This window comes from Xiphias gladius, chromosome 24 (genome assembly GCF_016859285.1).
Source record: "Xiphias gladius isolate SHS-SW01 ecotype Sanya breed wild chromosome 24, ASM1685928v1, whole genome shotgun sequence".
Taxonomy (NCBI): Eukaryota; Metazoa; Chordata; class Actinopteri; order Istiophoriformes; family Xiphiidae; genus Xiphias; species Xiphias gladius.
Window position 1 is genome coordinate 11,602,823 of NC_053423.1, and position 22,040 is coordinate 11,624,862.

General features: G+C 39.3%; 1 protein-coding gene across 1 annotated transcript; it reads left to right on the forward strand.

Annotated features, from left to right (window-relative positions):
- Positions 1 to 15,513: 15,513 nt before the first annotated feature.
- sla1a (Src like adaptor 1a) lies at positions 15,514 to 20,890 on the forward strand. The gene is made up of 8 exons (XM_040121953.1): positions 15,514 to 15,608; positions 16,130 to 16,226; positions 16,666 to 16,765; positions 16,938 to 17,024; positions 17,443 to 17,546; positions 18,959 to 19,090; positions 19,656 to 19,785; positions 20,071 to 20,890. Exons 2-8 carry the CDS (start codon positions 16,154 to 16,156, stop codon positions 20,270 to 20,272), a joined length of 828 nt encoding a protein of 275 aa, XP_039977887.1. The 5' UTR covers positions 15,514 to 15,608; positions 16,130 to 16,153; the 3' UTR covers positions 20,273 to 20,890.
- Positions 20,891 to 22,040: the final 1,150 nt, after the last annotated feature.

Below are 22,040 nucleotides of genomic sequence, written 5' to 3' on the forward strand. Positions count from 1 at the left end.
AGGCGGAGGTCCCTTTGACCCTTCCCTTACTGCTGCCTCAGTTCAGATTAAAGGACAGGTCCATCTCTAAACACTAGATGTACTATAATCATTTTCTCCTCTCCATGCTGGCCGTTAGGAGATCCTTTCAGAAGTGTGAGAGATGGGGGACAAAATCCACAGCCCTCATTATGTGCACAAACACATCCCAAAATCGAGCCAGTGCTGACACTAGGCTTCAGCAGTCGCAATATCAAATATCAGATCAATCAACTTACCTTTTGAGGTGTACACTGGATGCGCATCTGCACAGCTAATACACCATCATTTACATCAAAATGGGCTTGATTGTGGAAGGACAGTCTTTTTTTCTAACTGCAGTCTAAAGCCCTACTCTCTGCTTGTCCCTCTTTCTATGCACAGTTTATGAGTATTGTCGACTTGGGATTATTAGTCTCCAATCATGCCCCGAAGAGTTAGTGATGTTTCATTTAACACCATCTCATCCTATCTCACCTCATCTGAACTCGGCTCCTCTTTGCGGACTTCAAGGCCTCACCACCTCCACCTCAGATGACTCAGCTGAAACGGTTCCCAGTGAGCGAAACATTATCTGAGCTGCACAAAAGTTCTTGAGACAATCATTTGCTTCTAACAGGAGTGAATAAATATACCGTACAGGTTGCCTACCTCCTACCTACAGGATTTATTTAAAGGCTGGGACGGTGTCTGGCCCACAGATGTTTAGTTTAAATCAATGATGTCATCTATCTCGATGTCTGCTACTTTGCTTCCTCTTCTTTTTCCTGGAAATTTGACTGTTCTCCTTGAGATGATGCAGACGAGGGCCAAAAGAATTCCACTTTACGCTGCTGCTCAGCCGTATGAAAAATGTCTTTCACTTCAGTTATGCTGGACCTCTCACCCTAGCACACACCACTGGTCTGCTGATGAAAATATTACTGAAAATAACTTCAGCTCTTTCAGAATTAGGCACCATAGGCAACAGAGACAGACAAAGAGTGATAGATGAGAAATGAGCACTTTGTCGAGGAGCAAGGTGCCCCAGGTCTGAACCCCTCTTATTTACAGGCAGTCTTCTAATCCCTGTCAGAGAGCTGTCAGCCTCTGAGCTGATCTGAGAAGCGCTTCTCTCTCTGCTCTGACCGGGATGACCCGACCCCTCCACGGCACAATGTACCCTCTTTCTCTCTCTCTCTCTCTCTCTCTCTCTGGTGCTTCCTTTCTCTCCTGCTCAGTTTTTCTTCATCTTTACTTTTCCGTCTCTGTCACTCTCTGTTGCTCTCTTTCTCGTACTTCGACCCATATCCATCAACCTCAGTTGACTTCAGTGGTATACTTTAGATTACATTGTAGATTTTTATCTTATGTAACCTGTACTGTGCCATCTTTTCTCTATATTTGATCCTAGGGTTTCCTTAGTGATTTGGGGTTTCTTGAATTCCTAAAGTAAGTAAAGTAATTCATCTTATTTGACTCTTTTTTCCGTAGATGATTTTTGTCTTTGAAGATTCCCTCTGTATACAGTACTAATTTGTGATGTACTGTTAGTTCAACATTATCTTGACTAACACTAGAATGTATGTACTTATCCAGTTGCAGTAAGACGTCTACTTTTTCATTGATACACACCTGAGTTTGGTTGAGGCGTCTGTTCAAACACAAAATTTGGCCACAAAAAACATTGTACTTTTCTTTTATGTAACAAATAAGAAATTGAGCAGTGTTGTGAGTCCTATCAGACATAGAATAGAAGTTTTAAAACTAACATGAACCTCAGTTTTTTAACGCAAGCGGTTATATGATTTAAGACAAAATACGTGGAGGTGGAGATGGATGTGCACATTAAAAAACAAGCTAAAATTGGTCAAATGATATATTTTTTAGTGGCTAAAATAATAAATAAATAAAATTAAGACAGACAGAGAGATTGATAATTATCAGATGATCAATAATAAATCAATTTAAAGGACAGTCCACTCATTTTGAGACAATCAGAAATGGGGAGAAAAAGAAAAGAAGCTGTTCTGCATCACTCACTTCATCAGTCTGTCTCTCTTCTTCTCTCTTCAATCCTCTAAACTTTCCCTACTTGTCTGTCTCAAACCGGCTTTTTCAAACACCAAAGGCTCTTGGAGCAAAACAGACACAGGACAGAAAAGTTTCAAACCGCAGATGGTATCATTCATGCTCTTGTCTGCATCTGTCCTCCATTTTCTGATCTAATACGATAGTAGTGGTCAGTGTTGACTGCGTATGGTATGTCCTTGTAAAGGACATAACGTCATCGTTAGGTGACGTCAATCAAAACAGCGCTGCGTGCCACCTCTGTGTGCTGTGTTCTTCATGTGTCTGTTTTGGTGACGCATTTAGCAAAAATATCTCACAATGAAGGTCAGATCTGAGATGACGACTCTTTGCTCTCACTTGAAGTGGATATACAGCTCAGTTTGTCAGCTGACTTGAATTCACGGTGTTTCTCAATTCAGCTGAAGTTTTGAGTTGAAGGTTGTTTAGGGGAAAAGCTTAACAGAGAGAGAGTGAGGGCGGAAACAAAGACCACTAGCTTCATGCCTCTTCGGGTATTTGATAAGCGGGATAGCTTGGAAAAGTTCATTTTGGGAAATACACTTGTCAGTTTTCTTGCTGAGCATGAGATGAGAAGATTGACGCCATTCCACACTATGTGTTGGAGGTATTTCCTTTTCTTAGTAAAATTTACAGCTGCTGGTAGGTGGACTTTGTTACATATGGACAGCGCTACACTAACTGTTTTCGGCTGTATCCAGTCTTTATATTATGGCTGCCAGGTGTGGCTTTATATTTATCATAGAGAGTGGTATCAACCTATTATTGAACTCTTGGCGAGAAAATATATAAGTGTATTTTCCAAAACGTTGAACTATTCCTTTGATCCTCTTAAGGCCTTCAGAATATCCCAGCATGTATTGGGTGAAGAGCTGGAAACAATGCAGACAAGTTTCCCTCACGCATTCATTCATATTTTCACACACTGAAAGCCTGGCTAAAAAGATGCAATCTGCAAACCCAAAAGGGATCAAACCAGAGGTCAACAGTGCTGATCACTGACCCACTTTGTCACCCTACATTAGCATGTGAACCCCTTGACTCCCTGGGCGCATCACATCCCTGTATGTGAGGCGGAAAAAAATCCAGCACCCCCTGAGTATTGTGTGTCTGTCCCATGGGAGTGAGGTTGTGCTCCAGGTATAAAAGTGTGATAGATGGCCTGATTACAGGAGCCAACCATCTATGACTCGAGTCTTGCATAGCTGGTCAAACTGAAAATCCCCTCATTAAAACCCCCTCAACTCACAGAGAAGCCTGGAAGTCACACCATGTTTTGGAAAACTTCAAGCTTCAAAGTCAAGTGGAGTCGGTAATCCTCCTTAAAATGGGAGAATGAGTTTACAACACCTTGAGGCGACCAAAAATTGCTGAGGTGATATACAAAAAAAGCTCTTTCACAGCACACCACTAGTGTGGGAAAAGTTTCTGAACATCAGATTACTCGTTTGCAGCTAGTGGCCTGTAAACTGCTTTAAACAACAGAGTGCGTTTTCTCTGCAGCTTGAAATAGCTCAAGATCAGAAAAAACCACCCCTGCTGCAAAAACATACAAACTTTATTTATAGTTAAAAGGAAGTTTGAAAGTTAATATAAGTGCAGGGGTTAATGCAACGAGTTGAAATGATCAGAATATCTTTTAAATAATCAAGAATGATTAAAACAAAAACAACAGTAAATGTCCAAATCAGACAATAACTTAGACACAGAAATTTAAAAAAATAGTTTGACATTTTGGGAAATACACTTATTCACTTTCTTGTTAGAAAACGAAGTTAGATGAGAAGATTGGTACAACTTTCATGTCTGTACAGTCAATATGAAGCTCCCGCTAGCAGACTTTTAGCTTAGCTTAGCATAAACTGGAAACAAGGAAACAGCTAGCCTGGTGCTGTTTCACGCTAACAAAATCCACCTGCCAGCACATCTAAAGCTCAATCCTTAACACGTTATATCTTTTAAACAGTAAAAACAACACACAGGTCAGTTGCTACCACCTGCTCCCATTCTTTATGTTAAGCTATACACGCAAACTCCAAGCAAGAAAGTGTATTTGTGTATTTCCCCAAATCTCAAGTCATTCCCTTCAACTTAACAAACCTTTGTCAGCCTTCATGCTTAAACTATGAGTGGCTTGTTTGTTTGTGTGTATGTGTGTGTGTGTGTGTGTGTGTGTATGACAGATGGCAGGCATGGCAGGCCGTGCTCAGACCAGTCCAGTAATTATACTGTCTTTATATAGCTGTGGTCTGAGACTCACGGACAGAGGGAAACATCTGTTGAACTCCACAGATACAAACCTACATGAACTCAAAGCAGTTTAATAGTGAGCAATTCCTCGTGTAGCCTGCTGTGTTGTAGGCATTTGTTAACGCTGTTTACCATGTAATACGATATTATTGATGGATATAAACCTATGTAACATTGTTTGCCTGTTAAGTGAACAGCACATGGGTAGAGTCCAAAAAAAGCTAAACTCTTTCAGCTATTTAGACTTTTGATTGATTGTACAAAATGCTCTCAGCACGTTTTATATGAGAAGGGTGTTAAATACAAACCTGATGGAAATATATGTTAATAATTGATCTTCGGTCATGTACAACTTTGTAAATAATTTACAGTTCTTGAAATGCTTATATAAAAATCAAGTTTCCATTCAAGCCTGCGTTTGTTGTTAAGTGGAAAATCCCGACAGGCTTTACAGACGTTCAGTGAGTTGTTGCCCCACCAAAAACAGCTTTTATCTTAGTTTTTGGTCTAACACTGTCAGGCTCTGTGTAATAGGCTTTGTATGAAAAGTGGTGTATTGCTCTGTCTCTGCAAATGCATGCACGCATTTCTACACACAAGAATGCACCCCAGGAGCTAAAAGTTAAACAATAATTTGCTTCTGATTAAAATGATTTACACCATAGGCTTTTAATGTCTACCATTCTGCTCTCCCAGAAGAGTATTTCCACTGTCTGATCCAGCAGAGCTAGATTTATAACTATGCTCAAACTTTTCCTTTTCCTATCAAAAATCTGCTTTAGTACCTCCTCTTTAACTGTCTGCAGCTACCCACCCAGACAACAACAGATCAATCAGGATAGTACTAGTCAAACTAGGGATGCAGTCTTTGAAAAGCTTATTTTGTTGAAGTTTGTCTCAGCTTTTGGTTCGATGCTTGTATCACATTTTAAAGCACATTTGTCCAGATACTCTCACTTCAGTAAAAGTTAGTTGAAATTTTCAGTTCTAACTTTATTTTTTATTTTTTTAAAAATGTGACACTAACACCAGTTGACAAATGTCTTACGCAACTTAGATAATTGGTTTACTAACAGGATGCAGTGTATTGGAATATTTCAACGCTGTGCTGATTTTCATGTTATCAAACACTCCCCATCTGTGTGGATATAGCTTTAGTGTCCAGGTAACTTAAGCTGAAATTCCACACATCATGTCAGCCTTGTCCTGTGACTTAAATCCAAGCTCTGACATGTCTTTCTTCTTTCTCTTAATGTACTCCATATATTGGTACTGTGCCAGCCTTCAAGCATTATATAGTATTCTAGTGTGTGTGTGTGTGTGTGTGTGTGTGTGTGTGTATGACAATGACAGAAGAGGTGTTTATGTGCAGTCGGCCTTCATTGTGTATCGTGAGTATGAACATGTATGAAAAAACGCAAACACACAGTTCTCCACAGGCTGGGGTCCACATCTCATCCATGAATTAAGGCGCAGCTGTAAAGGAGCTTCTCATCAGCCTCTGACACACTGCGTTGAATTTTTGAGCTGCTTTGTACATTTGTTTGGCTTTTGGCAGGCGAGAGTTGACATGTAGACAAAAGCCAAGGATTGTAAGGATGCCTCAAGATCCCAAGTGCTCTAAAGACCATGATTTTAAACAAAAGCTGTCTTTTAGAGCATCTGTGTGTGGGTCAACAATAAGCAAGTGAGGCGTACACAATTCAGCTCAGTATGGCCTTGGCTGTAATTCAGACTAAACACTGGCTCAAGTTCCTTTTAGCTTTGTGTAGGCATTGACTTGTAAATTTCAAAAACACAAACAAGTGGCTTTTTTTGGATAAGTGGCTGATTTTTTGAGGTCCTGGGATTTCTTGAATGCATGAGCCCAGCCCAGAGTAGGAATGCTTTCTCTTAGGAGTGTTTATCCTGGCTTACCTGCTATCTCTAAAGGACTAGCCTCAGGATATATGATTTCGAAGAGCTTCCATTTGCAGCCCAGAATCGGTACAAGGTGCTATCTGGCTTACAGACGGGTACATGATACAGCGATCACATCTCTGCAGAGGCTTTTCAGCAGCTGTTTATCACAATCCCTCTGGATAATGTGCGTAACCAAATGGTGACAGGGTTAAATGACTTTGAGACATTCTCAGGCTTTAATACCACATGTCTTACATTGGCAACTAATCCCCTCAGCATTCATGGGATCAGCCATTGACATTTTTGCAGGTATTTACCTTCATTCTGATGCTATCAAGTCAATGGTTGGAAAAGACAAATTCCCCAAATAACCCAAGTTTGGATAGATTTGAGTGTGAAGCCATCCATGTCATTATAGAAATACCCCAGTAGATTTTAGAGATGAATAGCTCATTTTTAATAAGCTTGAGAGGCTGAGAGAAACAGATGTATCATTGGTAGCACAAGGAAAAATAAAGGAGGAAAAAAGATTATCATCAGCGTAAGGGACCAAGCTGCCTTATCTGCTGCTTCTTTTGTGAAATTCAAAACATTAGAGGGGATTTGGGGCCATCGCAGCTGAATGGATTTTCTCAAAGAGAGGTGAATTTGTAAACGGGATTTAGAGCCCATCCCCAGAGAACCTGCAACAGCTAAAATCACACTTTAAACGTCTCTGTGGTTTACAGAAACAACTCCAAACCTGCAGGGGCCAGTTGAGGGTAAGATGATATGAAAAGGCTTCCTTCTTTCTTTCTTCCTATTTTTTTTTTTGGGCGCCATTTTCATATACCTGTTTACATAAGAAAAATGGAAATCTGTAAGAAATCATTCCAGACAGCTCCAGTCTTTGTCCTTTGTGAAGTTGGTAATAGGAGTGAATAAGGGCCAGTCACACAGAGGGATGAAACAAAGCCTGCACACAGTGGACGTCGCTTCAGTTGCGTCTGCACTCAACCATGAAATATGTTCCTACACAGCAGTTAATAGCGAGACACGAAGTCAGTATATAGTTGCGACCTGTGGTCAGATTCTCCTCAGTGCATGTGGCTGCTGACAGGTGAAGCATGGCCTCAAGTGTTTTCTGTTTCTTCAGTACAAATTGTTCTAGTCATGGACAAAGTCTTGCTACTGAAAACACCTCATGGTTTGACCTTACAAAACCTTCTAAAACCTCAATTCCAACAAATAAAAAAGACTGAATTAGTTTTTGAAGTATCATCTTGAGGATGAAATAAACTACTTGAGTGAAAAAGACATGGATAAAGGTGAACGATATCACAACTGAAACAAAATACAGCCACTTTTTGTAGCAGAAATAGCTATATAAACATCTCCCGGACTCTGATGAGGGGAAGTGAGTGAGTGCTGGTCAGTTCTGGCTCGATATCTTGAACACAGATGACAAGGTGAATTCCAAAGTTAAAAACACCAGTCAGGAATGTCAGGAATGGGAAATGACAGGAATCCCATTACATGTATTCAGTGATGGTCACATTAATGGAATGAACCCCAGAAAGCATTTGCTCTCTTACAGAAACACAGACATGGAATATTTTTTTTGCTTTATTATCATTTGTTAGATCGGTTTTAAAACCACAAGGATTTTGAGTTTTCGATGAATAGATGAAATGCCCAACTATCCAGTTTTTGGTTATGTAAAGTTGTTAAAGGTCCTAGCGTCAGCCAGCACAGAAAGTCAAAGGTCATCCAAAGAACAACACTAGTGCAGATCCAGGGGATGGCCGCTCCTCACTTGACCTTAAAACTTGACGGCTGTTTCTTCCTGCACATCAAAGCTGCATTATAAGCCTCCATACAAACTGTGTTCCATTTTGGTCAGTTTTTGATATTATTGTTGCAATAAGTAAACATAATTATGTTGTGAGAGATATATATTAATAAATATATCAGACAATAACCACAAGTCTCTGAGGTCAACTCAAAGACTAATAGTTAAAGCTATCTTATGTAACTTTTGCTAAACAGTGATCAATGCTGAAACACAGTCTGAAACACAAAATGCTGAAACACAGTGTAACAATAGCACAACTACAGAATAGTTATAAAGTCAAGAAAGTAACTCAAAAATGTCAGTTACATAATAATTTCTGTCAAAAGTTTGTTAACATTAGCTGACGTGGGACACCATAAGATACTGGTCATACCAGACCAAATAAAGTTGTCGCAACGAAACCCCTGGTGTACTGAACTGATGCAAAGTGCGCATTTTACTTATTATGAATTCATCTTTATCATTTGTGGGGGAAGATTGTGTTATTTCTTCTTTCCAAAGTTAGACAGTCTCGCCTTAAAGAAAAAGGAACTATGACTGTTAAGTTGTGCCTACAGAGGCTTAAGTGTGCTCTTACAAAAGACATTTATTTCACACGTAAGAAAGACCCTTTCAGCTGCATGTCCATTATCACAGTCTGCATTTCAGTTTGTTCACTTTAACTTCAAACACACTGCTGTGTGTGATGTTAGAGCCTTTCTCGGCCTGAGAGTCTGAATCCATGGCAGGATACATGCAGTATATTCTAGTGCGCTGAAATGCTTAGACAGCCATGGTTAAAAACTAAATGGACCATGAATTTAAGAATTGCTGCCAACAAATTTTCATAGCTCCTTTATGGATTGTTTCTCAGAAAAGTAATAAAGCAAATGATCTGCGCGGAGTGCCAGCAGAGGCCGGATGATTTTGAAATCCAGCCAGTGGAAAAGTATGTGTAGTATCCTTTGTTATGTAACAGTTGCCTGGTTTTGGTTTTCCTGAAAAGGTACATACAGTAAGTATCATCGGCTAGTCAGGGCCCGCCTAATATCACTGAAACTCTTCAATGTGTTTGTGTTCACCCACGTCCTTAGTTTTTAACTAAACTGAGCAAGATATTATTGGATGTCAAATATTGAGATTTAACTTAACTAAATAAACAGGTGGCTAATCCTTACAAGCAGCACCCCAGAAAATATAACCTTCCGTGAGGATAATAACCAAAGATGATATCTACATGACACTATCTGCTCAGGACTGTGAATTATTACATACATCAGTCATTACCTGATTCCAGTGAGCAAACACGTGCTTACACCACAGCTGACTGCAGCTTTAAAGTCTTAATCAGATCTGGCTCTGGGGCTTTTTTGGGCTTTACGTGTCTTAAAAACAGCAGTGTGCCTGTATGTTTGCAGGGAGGGTGCATGTACTTTCACAGGTGCACAGTGAAAACATGCATCATGAAAATAGCTCACTGGCCTGTAATGACTAGGTAATAGACGATGACGCAGCGATAAACGGTAAACTCCCATCTGGATCGCTGAAGGCAGCGACTGGGTCCACTGATGCAGACTCTCATTATGGGCTTGGCAGGGCTGGCTGGCAAGGTAACCGATAGTTACCCTGCCCTGGATGTAAAGGCTGGCATTATCCCTGATGTGTGCGTGTGTGAGCGCGCGTGTGGAGGTGGAGGGCGGGGCTGCGAGAATACACAGGTGGCCCTCATGGAATCACTGATTATAGAGCTTGAATGACGCCCTGACATTAGGAACACTTTCCCTCTTTGCAGAGCACACCTCTGGGGATTACACTGCAGGAACACTAACTAATTAAATGGCACAATTACTGCAAAAACTGCACCTCATCCACTAATGGATGCATGATGTCAGAGCTGTCCCGGACTAACCTCAGGTAACATTACCGACTTTGAGAATGAAACTGGAACTCCACAGACATCACGAGTCAGTTTACACATCATGAGGAGTACTGCTCATTTCCTGGGAATCACTCGTGTATGTGTGGGCAATTTAAAGCCAGCGCAGGAATCGCTGACTCCAATGACAATGACAACTATTACATAGTCAGTTAATTACAGGCTGTAAATACATGAAATGGCTATTGATGAAAAAGGCCAACCATAAATAGCATCAAACAGGGTTGGATTTGATGAAAATCATTCAGTATACGAACTAGATGGAAGTGTAGCATCACAGCACCACTTCTGTGTTATTCATTAGTGCAGCTTTACTTCACGTTAGTTTGAGGGTCCAGCCACAGTTCTCTCGAGAACCTCCACGTAACTAAGTGCTATCAACTGGCCCTGTACTGGATTCTTTTAATGGTGGTCGTGGTTCACAGTAATGTCAGTGATGTAATTCTTGTGAGTAATACTTTCCTAAGCCATTAAGTAAGGTCTCATTTATTATAGCAGACTGGAATGAATGTTTCAAGTCTGGAAAGGTTTTCAGGCCTAAAAGTTGTTGTTGTTGATTCACTGAGGAACTTTGCTGCCAGAAAAGACTCAACATAGTACAACTTTGTAAACCTTTGGTCTCTCTCCCTGCAAACTCTGTGATAATGATGCAGTGGTTTGCAAATACCGGCTCAGATTTCTTAATGCAATTTCATCCAATTATGTTACCATTAAAATTACCAAAACGATTCTGCTGAAGTGTGTCCGGGGACAAAATGCTATGTTATTATACCTATTTCAAATCACTAAATAAGCAAAAAGAAATAACACTGCTGCCGAAATTCATCAGAGGATTATTCAGAGGAATACTTTTGAATGCTCAGAGGATGCATTAATAGATGCGAGAAAGCAGGGAGAGCTGATTACTTGTGCAGATGGTTTGGTGGATAAGATGCTACAGATGCTTTGATGACCCACATACAGTACCCGCATTACATTAATGATTGCAGGCTAACTGGTTGAGGATTTGGGCTTCTTTATATAAGTATTTTGGGCTCTAAGTGTTTCAAACCTATGAAGTCTGTGGATAAAACTGTGGCTAAAAAAGCTGCATTTGCATGAACATACAGACAACACACCCCGTTTTTGTCAATCCTGTGGTTTCAAGTCCAGTGGGGTCAGCCCTGCTTCCTTATTTAGATACTGCTGATTACGGTGAGAGAAAACAAAAAACCGCATGAAGACTAACTACCGGTGTCCGAGCATGTGGAATGTGTATTGTTTTTAGCAGAAGAGGAACTGTGGAAAGGTTCATTACAAAAAACACTCCCTGCCAGAAAGCCTCAAGCCATATGAAACCGTCTTGATTTAGATTTCTAGAAAAAATAAGTAACGATGGAAATTCCTACAGTCCGTAATTTTGACAGAGGGTGTGGAAGTCACTTCTCCTTGAAATGTTCAAACACATGCAGAGTCCAACACAGCTTCCCTTGACAACTGTAGCCAGTGCCAGCCACGGACCGAGAGCATCTGGCTTTGTGCGTTGCCCACAAAAAAGTGCCTACAAATCAGACCATCTTCAAAGTTGGAGCTTACAACTTCCCCAATGTGTGTTATAAACGGGCCCTGCGACATCAATCATGCAGCGCTCTTTAACAATTACCCACGTGAGGAAAGTCTGACAGCTAAATATGAGCCTTACGTCCAGTGTAACACCTGCAAACACCTGCTAGACTTTTATGAGCATTTTGTGAATAAAGATTTTTTTATGTCTTTTTGTATTCACTCAAGACACATCTATAAAAAATGATAATATTACAACTCTTCCTTTTTGAATTTCTTCCTTTTCCTCAACTGCACTAGCCTATTAGACGTTATTCATTTCATTTACCAAATAAACACCTGGCTAATCCAACTCCAGACAAAGATTATTAATCTCGATTAATTACCTTAAATAATTTGGGAATATGTTTCTCATCTTCATCCAACAAAGAGTCCATTGAGCTAGAGGTCATTGCGGACGGCCCCACCGTTTGAGTTTCACCTGTGTTATGTCTGCTAGTGACTCATTCAAAGACACACGTGGTCCTGGTACCGTCGGTGACAAGAGCCAGGACCTGAATAGAAAAACAGAAAATAAAAAAGATGTGCAAACAAGGAAGAAAATGCTCCAGAGTGAAAAGACTGCTTGCATGCGCAAATACAGTATATTTGAAAAGTGTCCTGTAGTTAAAGTTATGTCATGTGCTTATCCTTTACCTTCTTTTCCATACTGTCTGTGGTTTCTATTGCATATGTTACTGTATATTGATACCTATTTGTTACAAATGCATTTTTTTTCATATTTTTTCCATGATTTATTAGGTAAATATAGATTTTGTACTTTGTTACCTCTGCCCATGACAGTTATAATCTACTTTTTGATGTAGCACATTCGTCATACACCTAATTATTTAAAGGGTCCATTCACACAGAGACATTTTTTTCATGGAAAGCTGTTGACAAGAAGGTCTAGGTATCAACTAGTGTTAACAGGGACATTGTTACTGCTAAAATGAAACAAAAACTGCATGGCTAGATAGCACTACAGTTAGCGAGAAAACGTGTTTTCTACTCTGATACTAAAAAATGTATTAAACTGCCCACAGGAAGTGCTGCAAATTCTAAAAAAGATAAAGCTGTGAGGTCTGTGCACTCAAACTACATGCTGACCATCTATTTATTTTCATCTAAAGCCGAAGAAGACTTCCTTCCTTGCAGCCACAACAGTGTGAGTTCTGGCATCTGACATCAGCCACCACCCACCAAGCCATGGGAGGTGCTTTTTTCTACACCTAATAGAAAAACCTCAGTTCAGCCTAAAATATAGTTTAGCTGCAGTCCAGTTTAGACAAGATGTGAAGCACAGTTCACGTGTACTTCCTCGAAGGCATATTTATCTGTCTGAAATGACTCTCCTCTCTCTCTCTTTTTCTGTCTCTTTCTCTCAAGCTCACACACACACACACACACACACACACACACACACACACACACACACACACACACACACACACACACACACACACACACACACGCCAGGCAGCCAACAAGAGGAACTGCCAGCTCATTTTTTTCAGACACAATTAATATTGACCAAGACTATAAAAAGGCTGCAGTGACGCAGATGTGAAAAGGGTTTACATGACACCACTATATTTCAACTTTTAAAAAATCCCAGATGAAGTTCAAGATAAGTTTACTTTAACGATGAAGCTGAACTCTTGGTCTGTCTGTACTTTTGCTTTTTATTGCATCACAGGTCTGCATTCAGAGAGGGAAAAGTGGCAGTGGAAAGAGGCCTAATAGTCTGGGGTGGACTAATCCAGGTTTTAGTTTTAATATGGAAAATACATGAGCTAAGTTGTCTTGAGAATAATAAAGTATGGCACAGAGGAATACTGTTGATGTTGAAGAGAGTGCTACATCTGATATTTTGATCGACATCTTGGTTCTGAAATATCAGCACAGCAGTAGCAGGCCTGCTTCACTAAATTGTCACAGACCTAGATTTTCAGACGGTGTATGTTTTGTCATTTTGTAGCTTTGCAGTTAAAAAGTTTCCCCTGTGACATACAGAGAGACAGGTAGACAGAGAAACTCATGAGAGATCCAGTTATTATTCATGTCTCTGCCCTAAAACTCTGTTCTCTCATCTTTTTTGCTATAAAGAAAGGCATAGTTATATCAATTTTTTAAGTTAATCAGTAGCTATTACTAAATACAGTTCATTTGAAATGAGCTGCTATTAATCACACAGATTTCCAAATCAGTCAGTTTAATTCTTTTTCTGCTTTCTCCTCTCTCTACCTCTAGACATGGATATGACATACAGTATTTCTGTGCAGATAACCACAATGGCAGCGTGTCACATAAAACCTCTGGGTGTCCTACCAAACATGAACGCTGGTTAACGCTGACTTCCATTGGGCCAAACGGACTGGCTGTCTGACTAAAAGTAACTTTAAAGAGTACAAGTAAAACATGTCATGGCAGCTCCCAGTTTTGTAGAATCATTTGAATATTCTACAAAACTTTCCTTCTGATGGCTTAAGAAGAAGGAATTCATATTTGTTTTACTGTATAATACAAGTGGTTTAAATGCGTGAATACAGCCACTAAATATGGACGTGAGGGAGGCTTCTAAATTGGTCTCTGAATACTGGTGCTTTTTACATATCTCAATGTACTGTATGCAATAACTATACTGCAGTGACAATATGGTAACATCGTGATTACATTTTCATTTTAAATCTATTGTAGGGCTGCAACTAATGATTAGGTTCATTTCAGAATAATCTGCTGATTTTTTTTTTTGATTAATCAATAATAGGAATAGTTTTAAAGGAAAATGCTCATTCCTTTTCATGCCAAGCATTAGATGAGAAGATAGATGTCATGTCTGTAGAGTAAATATGAAGCTACAGTCAGGAGCTGGTTAGCCTAGCTTAGCACAAAAACTGGAAACAGTGGAAAATGGTTACCTCCAGTAAGAAGTCCCAGTAAGAAAGTCACTGCCTTCCAGAAACCTGTAACTAGTGATGTGCAAAGCGGTTCTTTTCAGTGTTCCGAATTACTAGAATCATTTCATTAAAAAGATCTGTCAAAAATATTTGTTTGCCGAATCATGTTCAGTGCTTAACCGGGGCTCCGACTGCGTAGTCTCACTCACTGAACTGAAACACGGCCCAACGGTGTATATTCCTCACGATCCCCAGTTTCCGGAGCAGGAAGTGCTGTCACTTTGACAAACATGCTAAACTCTGTTTATACCTCTTGATAATTTAAAAGTTTCCTTGCCAAATAGCGGAGAAGAACACTGTTTTTAAGTCCCTTTTAAGTCTATTTAACTGATCTACTGTTTGGCATTACTCTTGGACTTGCCAGTCTCTGCTTGCTGCCTAACAACTGGTACCAGCCAAAAAATAGTCTGGCACGTATTGTAATCTTCTCGGCAAGAACGCAGATAAATCGAACATTTACTTCAATATTTGAGTCCATAAAAGGTCGAACAAGGTAATGATGGGTGTTCTTTCTTGACAAATGACTCAAAATAGTTAATTAATTTATGTCATTGGATTAACTGACATTTCAGCTCTGATTTATTTTACAATCCTTTCCATAGTTTCCATAACAAAAAAAAAGGGGAGGCAGCAAATACCAAATTATTGTACAGAAACAGCCATAAAATTATGATGATCTCTACTTGAACAAATACAAAACATGCTGACTTAGAATTCAGTGTAAAAACATCCAGAAGAATCAGGAATGTTAAAATAATGTTAGTCTACAGTAGAGCCTTCAGTTAATCTAAGTAACTACATTTAGTGGGGTGTTGTGCACGCTCTTCTCACAAAATGTTGTTCTATATGTCTCAGCGACACTTTTGCCGGCCCTCTTCCTCATTTCATTACAGGAAGTGAGTTTGCAGGCAGATGCAGAGCTGTCGCCACACTCTGTGACGGGTCATTACTGTAAACTCTTTTGAACATGGTACTTCTCTAGTACCAGACTCTACCGCTGCCACCATGCCCTGTTTGTGCCATCATCTCTCACGTCACACTTGATGCCATCACAGCAGAGAAACTGCAAATCCTACAGGTAGGTGTCTGCATTTTACCATGTCTACTGTTTCTGCTTTGAACCGCTCAAAGCTTCTGTACAGAGGGAACTGTTATTTCTCCATTCTGGTCAACTGAGCACTATGTGATGTAATTTAATAATATACGAAACATAGGCAGGATCTGTTGAAATGCGTGTACGCAAATAAGTATTTCTGATTAATGTTGATGTAAATTTTGTAATATAGCTTGCGATTGCAATGTGGGAGCAGGATTTTTCAATATATTCATTCAATATCATTAATCACTGTTTGTTTGGAGAACAGAGCTAGCTGCTGCAATGGAAAATCAAGTCTGATAGCATCTAGCCTCAGCTGTCATATTTTGCAATGGGTCTGTTAGTTGAGATAATTGTCAGTGTATAGGAAGTTACAAACCTCATGGTGCTGCAGAAGGGAGAAGTTTAGTTGGATGAAAAATGACATATTGGCACACGAGTGGATAATTTAAAGGACCTGAGGATAACTTTTACATCTCTTTCTCGTTCTGCCCTCACCTCAGGCCAGAGTCTGGTCCATCTGGAGGATGGGGAATATGATGAGAGGTGTGAGTGCCAGGGACAAGGTCAAAACTGAAAACCATGAAAGCTCTCAAAAGAGTAAGATCTCCCTGCAACTTTTAAACAACATTAGCTGTTTTGTAATATAAGTGTTTTAAGAGTGCAGAGTGGAAAATTCTTCCATTGCTTTCAGTAACAACTGTTATGCAATAAAAATGTGTGATATTATATATATCTATATATATATATATATATATATTAGATCTCTTCCCTGAAGCTCGCTAATTTCTTGGTTGCCAGAAACTATTTTTTTGCATTTTATAATATGCGCAGCTATGTTAATCTGACAGTATCAAAAATGCCATGATATAGTAAGTTACACTCAAAACGAATTTAAAACAAACAATTTAAAACGATTAATTGACAATAATTTCTGACAGAGGTCTTTTCTTCCACATTTTTGGACATTTCCGAATCAAGAATTCTGTTTATCAGCAGTTGGCTGTTTGTAAATGCTTTAAATATTTTTTCTTGGCAGGTTCAGAAGACGACATGGTGGTGGTGCTCCAGGACTACCCTTCTCCCGAAGTCAGCGAGCCCATCTACAGAATGGGGGAGAAGCTCAGAGTCATCGTACAGTACGATCATGTTTTGCATTCTTGATCAAAAACAATCCAGTCCAACATTTGGTAGACATAAAAAGTCTAACAAAACAAAAGGATCACTTGATGTCCTAAATTTACAGTATGGAAAAGTGCTCTACACAAAAGATCAGTTGTTGATTCCTCTTTGCCTCTTTATGGTGGTCAGGGAGGACTATTGGTGGAGAGTTCGCTCTGTCCAAACTGGCCGTGAGAACTACATACCTAGAAGTCATGTGGCAAGAGTGTACCACGGGTAAGTAGAATTATACTGACATTATTCTCTAATATTGGCCTATTCAGTCTATTTGAATTTGCTTTCAATCGAAAACAGCAAAACATATAGAATGCAAACCACCGTACCTCAGATCTCTCTCTCTCTTAAGTGAGGTAATGTCATGTAATCTCTCCTGTTTCAACAATAATGAGTAACATGTACTTAACTTGAACTTGTCCTCACTGAATGACTAACTTGACGATTTTTCTTCCTACATTCTTCTACACATTTATCATACTTTACTTTCTGACTCTGACTTTTCTGGGCTTTATGTTATAGTTGGAGTTAATTTCAAAGGTATGCCTTTTATATTAATGGGAAAATTTACAGCTCAGGTTGAAAATACCACAAGTATTTAATTTGATCTATAACTCTGAGCGTGTTTTTGCTCCATCAGTTGGCTGTTTGAGGGGGTGGAGAGGCAAAAGGCTGAAGAACTGCTGCTTCTACCTGGGAACAGAATGGGCTCCTTTCTGGTGCGGGAGAGCACCAGGGAAAGAGGTGAGAACAATTATTCGGCAGAGTGCACGGTAAACTCTTTTAATTTGGGATAGATACATTTGGATTTCAGTAATGGTTAGAATGTAGAGTTTCTGCAGAGGAGATTAATTGACTGTCAACAAGTAAGCATGTACCAAGATTAGAAAAGGATGATGTTAGGACAAGAGTGATGGAGTAAGAAGGAGGCCAAAACCAGATCTAGCCAGAGCCAAATCATAGAAAAAGGTTTTAGTTCAAGAGGAGAGAAAGACAAGAGCAAACTGCATCTTGAATCTAAAACCGACAAAAAAAAAAATGGTATTCACTAATTTTTCCACCCGAATACATGGACTCTTAAGGGATTAGAAATGAAAAAAAAATGAGGATTTGTGATGGAGAGATTTTTAATAAATGTTTTTGTTGCAATTTATACAGTAGAGGCAATATCCCATTGGCCAAATTATCAGAATTTGATCCACATGGTCTGAGGCCCATACCATGTAATATTTAGCAGGGGACCTTTGACGCTCTCACGCCATGTTTTCTTACTGTAAAGCCAAATTCCCCAAACAACAACAAAGAAACAAGCTACAGGACTAGCTCGACATTTTGGGAAATACCCTTATTCCCTTTCATTAGATAGGAAAATCAATATCACTCTCTTGTATAGTAAATATGAGGCTACAGCCAGCAGCCGGTAGGCTTAGCACAAAAAAATGGAAATTTTCAGAAACAGCTAGTCTGGCTCTGTCTGTCAAATTAAATCTGGTTTGTTTAATCTAATCTTTTCTTTAATCCAACTAATTCTGGGTTTGGCGCAGTGACCTCCAGGAGTTACTGCTCCATTTACTGCTGTAAAACCACAAATTGTCATTTTTACAATCAGGTTTTTGTACAGATTAAACAAACAAGATACAAAATCTTGATTAGTGCTGATAGGATTTCTTTTTACTGTTTCACATAGCCAGGCTAGCTGATTCCCAATTTCCAGTCTTTATGGTTAGCTAAGCTTACTGGCTGGTGGCTGAAGCTTTATATTATAACGGACAGAAATTAGAGTCGAATCAATCTTATCATCTAATGCAAATAAGTGTATTTTTCAAAGTGTTTAGCTATTTCTGTAAGGACACATTTTAAGGCAAATACCTTAAGGATTAAGCCGATTCTTTTCTGACAACTGCGTGATCATATTTCGATCTAAAACCTTGCATTAATAATTAAAAAAAAAAAAAAATACAAAGTGACTAAGCATTGGAGGAAAATAACTTTTTCCTGAACATTTCCCGCATGATTGCATCATCATAGTCATTAGTCATGGATAGTCATTGTTCTTGAGGTTCTGGCGAAATTACATCGAACTCATACCATAAAATGCTTGGTGTTATAATTAAAAGCTTGTATTATTAAGTGTATGGTGTTTGTCTTATCCTCAGGTCGGTATTCACTCTCGGTGAAGCACAGGATTGTAAAGCACTATCGTATTTCCAGACTGGACAACAGCTGGTACTATATCTCCCCCCGCCTCACTTTCCAGTGCCTTGAGGATATGATCAACCACTACTCTGGTGGGTGGATGCACAAACGCTTACAGATACATGACTAAAGACAAAGACGTAGGCCTACAAATAAATAAAAAGGAATCAAAACTCTAAAACATGAAGAGTCATATACAAGCACAAAAACAGGCTTCAATCACACACAATCAAGTTTACTTACGCATACATATACAACATACAGTATATGAGTCATTAATAATGCTCTTAATATAGAACTTAATCTTATCAGTTCTCCTCTTTCTATGTATCTCCTTTTCTGACAGATCATTTTTAGAACAAAAAAGGAAATGAGATATAATTTCCATGCTTGATATGGACCACTTGTGCGTATAAAGTGAAAAAAATGTTATCACATTATCTGTGTGATTATATTTTGATCTGAAACCTTGCGTTAATCAATATTGAAAAATCATCCAGTTATTCTGGACGAATAAGGATCCCCAGCCCACCCCCTTCACAAGTTTGGTTTTTGTGTGCGCTTGAGCAATAGAGTGTGAGAATGGTTAATGCAAATTCTGCAACATAACATTTGCCTGAGAACAGTGTTATACTTCCCTTACCCCTGCTTTTTCAGACTCTGCAGATGGCCTATGTTGTGTCTTAACCTCTCCCTGTGTGTCTGGCACGACCCCACAATCAGACATAAGTCCTGAAGCTCCACCTGTAGTCATGCGACGCAACTTTGACTGGAAGAAAGTAGACAGGTACAGTAGAGGCTCGGTGATGATATTTACCAGCTTTAATCCTGTCAGGATGACAGTGCAGAATGATTCTGACAGATGGTAGTTTATTTGGTGTCTGATGCAGTTTTTGAATGTCAAAATAGCAAAGATCAAATGCAAGAATATAGATTAGGGCTGCAACTAATTTTCATTTTCATCTAAAGGTCTAATGTAGATGTTGAATCCTTTTTTTTAAAGAAGGAAATGGTAAAGCTAAGATGCTCTGTTCTCATTTATAGCGACTTTCTTTATCTCCTCTCGTTACAGGAGACAGCTGGTCAGCACAGAAAGCTGCAGTGACAACGTGGTGAGCTACGGTGTCAGAAACAGCATCGCTGCCTACCTGTCCTTTTCTGGGGATCAAGACCCTGCATGGATAAAAGCCCAAAGCAGAAAGAAGAAAAGCAAATCTGTTTATGCTCTCCCTGAAAACAGCCTCGCAAATATTGTCTATGACAATGACGTCTAGACACAGCAGTGGAGTTCAAAATACTGGAATACCTTCAAGTGGAGGGCAGTAGAGGGCATCTTTCTCTGAGATCCACCATGTTTCTAATGTCAGCAGAGGACCGTGCTGAACTGACACTTATGTTAGGCATCCCAAACATCCAAGAGTGTTTAGTCTCTAATGTGAGCACTTTGAAGTACTTCAACAATATAGCAAATTGTACCAGCACTTACACATTGTTTCTGCTTATAAGGAGGAAGTATATGGAGTAGAACTGGACGATTGTGCAATTGAACTGTGATTTGTGTATTCTACACATGATCCGGAAAATCAAACAGCCCACCGTTATGATAGTAAAAGAAGACTTGAATGTTGTGGGTATTGTTTTGTAATATTAGTGTGTATATGTATATGCATTAGTGGCTTTCAAACTATTTTCCTGTGTTGTTAATAAATGTTGAATGGTTGAATGGTCATATTGTGACACACGCTTGATGTGGCAAATGCGTTTACAAACAGTGGCTTTTTTTGAATATCAAGCAGATACAGAGCAACATTAGCAATACTTTGGAGTCATGTTTGTGTCCACCTAGTAACTGTCCAGTATTCACCCTCTTTTTAACTAGTTTTGGTCTCCACCATCTCCTGTATCTGTCTCTTTAGTGGCTAAATGTCCCACTGTGTTTACCAGCTAACTTTGTCAGTCTGCTGCTTGGTGCTGGGCAGGTAGTGCACAGTGGGTCTATTTGAGCTTATTCATTAAAAGGAGCTGCCTGGCATTAAAGTTGCAGGCCAGAAAACCAAACCAGTGACTTAAAATACGCTAAATAGCTGCAGGTGGCAATGGGAACTGCAGAGTTTGGTGATAATGCTCTGTGAGTTTGTCAGTATGAGCGATCCCTTTCACATACACATAGTCATTTGACCCATTGTTTATACAAAAATATCGATTAGAACAGCTTTAAGTCTTGGCATTTTACAAAATATTTGGTGTTGAGCATGTAGAAAAAATAATCATTGGGGGGAAAAAACTTAAGTGGTAAATTTATACATGATTCACTAAGAGGAACTAACCGCTTGCAGAAACAGGACTGCACTGTCACTATACTGTGTTTAATTCTAATATAGATAACATATCTTTGCCCATTGCACAACTTCCAACATAAACATTTGTGCACAAGGGTTTTACATGTGCCATAAGATCTCTGTCTCTGATAGAGTGAACAATACTAGATCATGACCAATGATACAGAGTGATTTGCCATCATACGCCGTAGCATGTCAGTAATTTTTAAACATTTGGGGACCTTTGATGGTTTTTTGAAAATAATCCAGGGTTAAAAGCTCCCGTGACAACAATGGGCAGAAGTTCTGAGAGTTCTGAGAATTCCTAAATTCAGATTTCCCCGCAAACATCCGGCCAAACTGTTGATATGTGTTGAACTTCCTCTGTTGAGCTCTGGCTGTTATTGTCTCTGCAAGGGTCTCACTAATTCTGCGTGGTCACTATATGACAGGCTGACTGAAAACTTGCTATTTAATATGATGATAAAGAACAACATATATATAGTAAAGTCACGCAAACACAGAATATTTACACTAGAGCCGAATTATTTGTGCCAGGAAAACCAAAAACAAACGACCTAAACATTTTTAACCACTTAACCCAAAAAAGGAGAAGAACTGTATTTGAAAGCATGATCTAAATAAGGAGAGCAGTTTGTGTCATTATGCACTACTCTCTGCCCCTTGCTGGCACATGTAAGTCAGAAAGTAAAGTATGATAAAC

Coding starts and splice junctions, on each gene's coding strand:
- sla1a (XM_040121953.1), top strand. CDS start 16,154: ATGGGGAATATGATGAGAGGTGTGAGTGCCAGGGACAAGGTCAAAACT. Junction 16,766..16,937: donor AAGCTCAGAGTCATCGTACA/GTACGATCATGT, acceptor TATGGTGGTCAG/GGAGGACTATTGGTGGAGAG. Junction 17,547..18,958: donor GGAGAGCACCAGGGAAAGAG/GTGAGAACAATT, acceptor TCTTATCCTCAG/GTCGGTATTCACTCTCGGTG.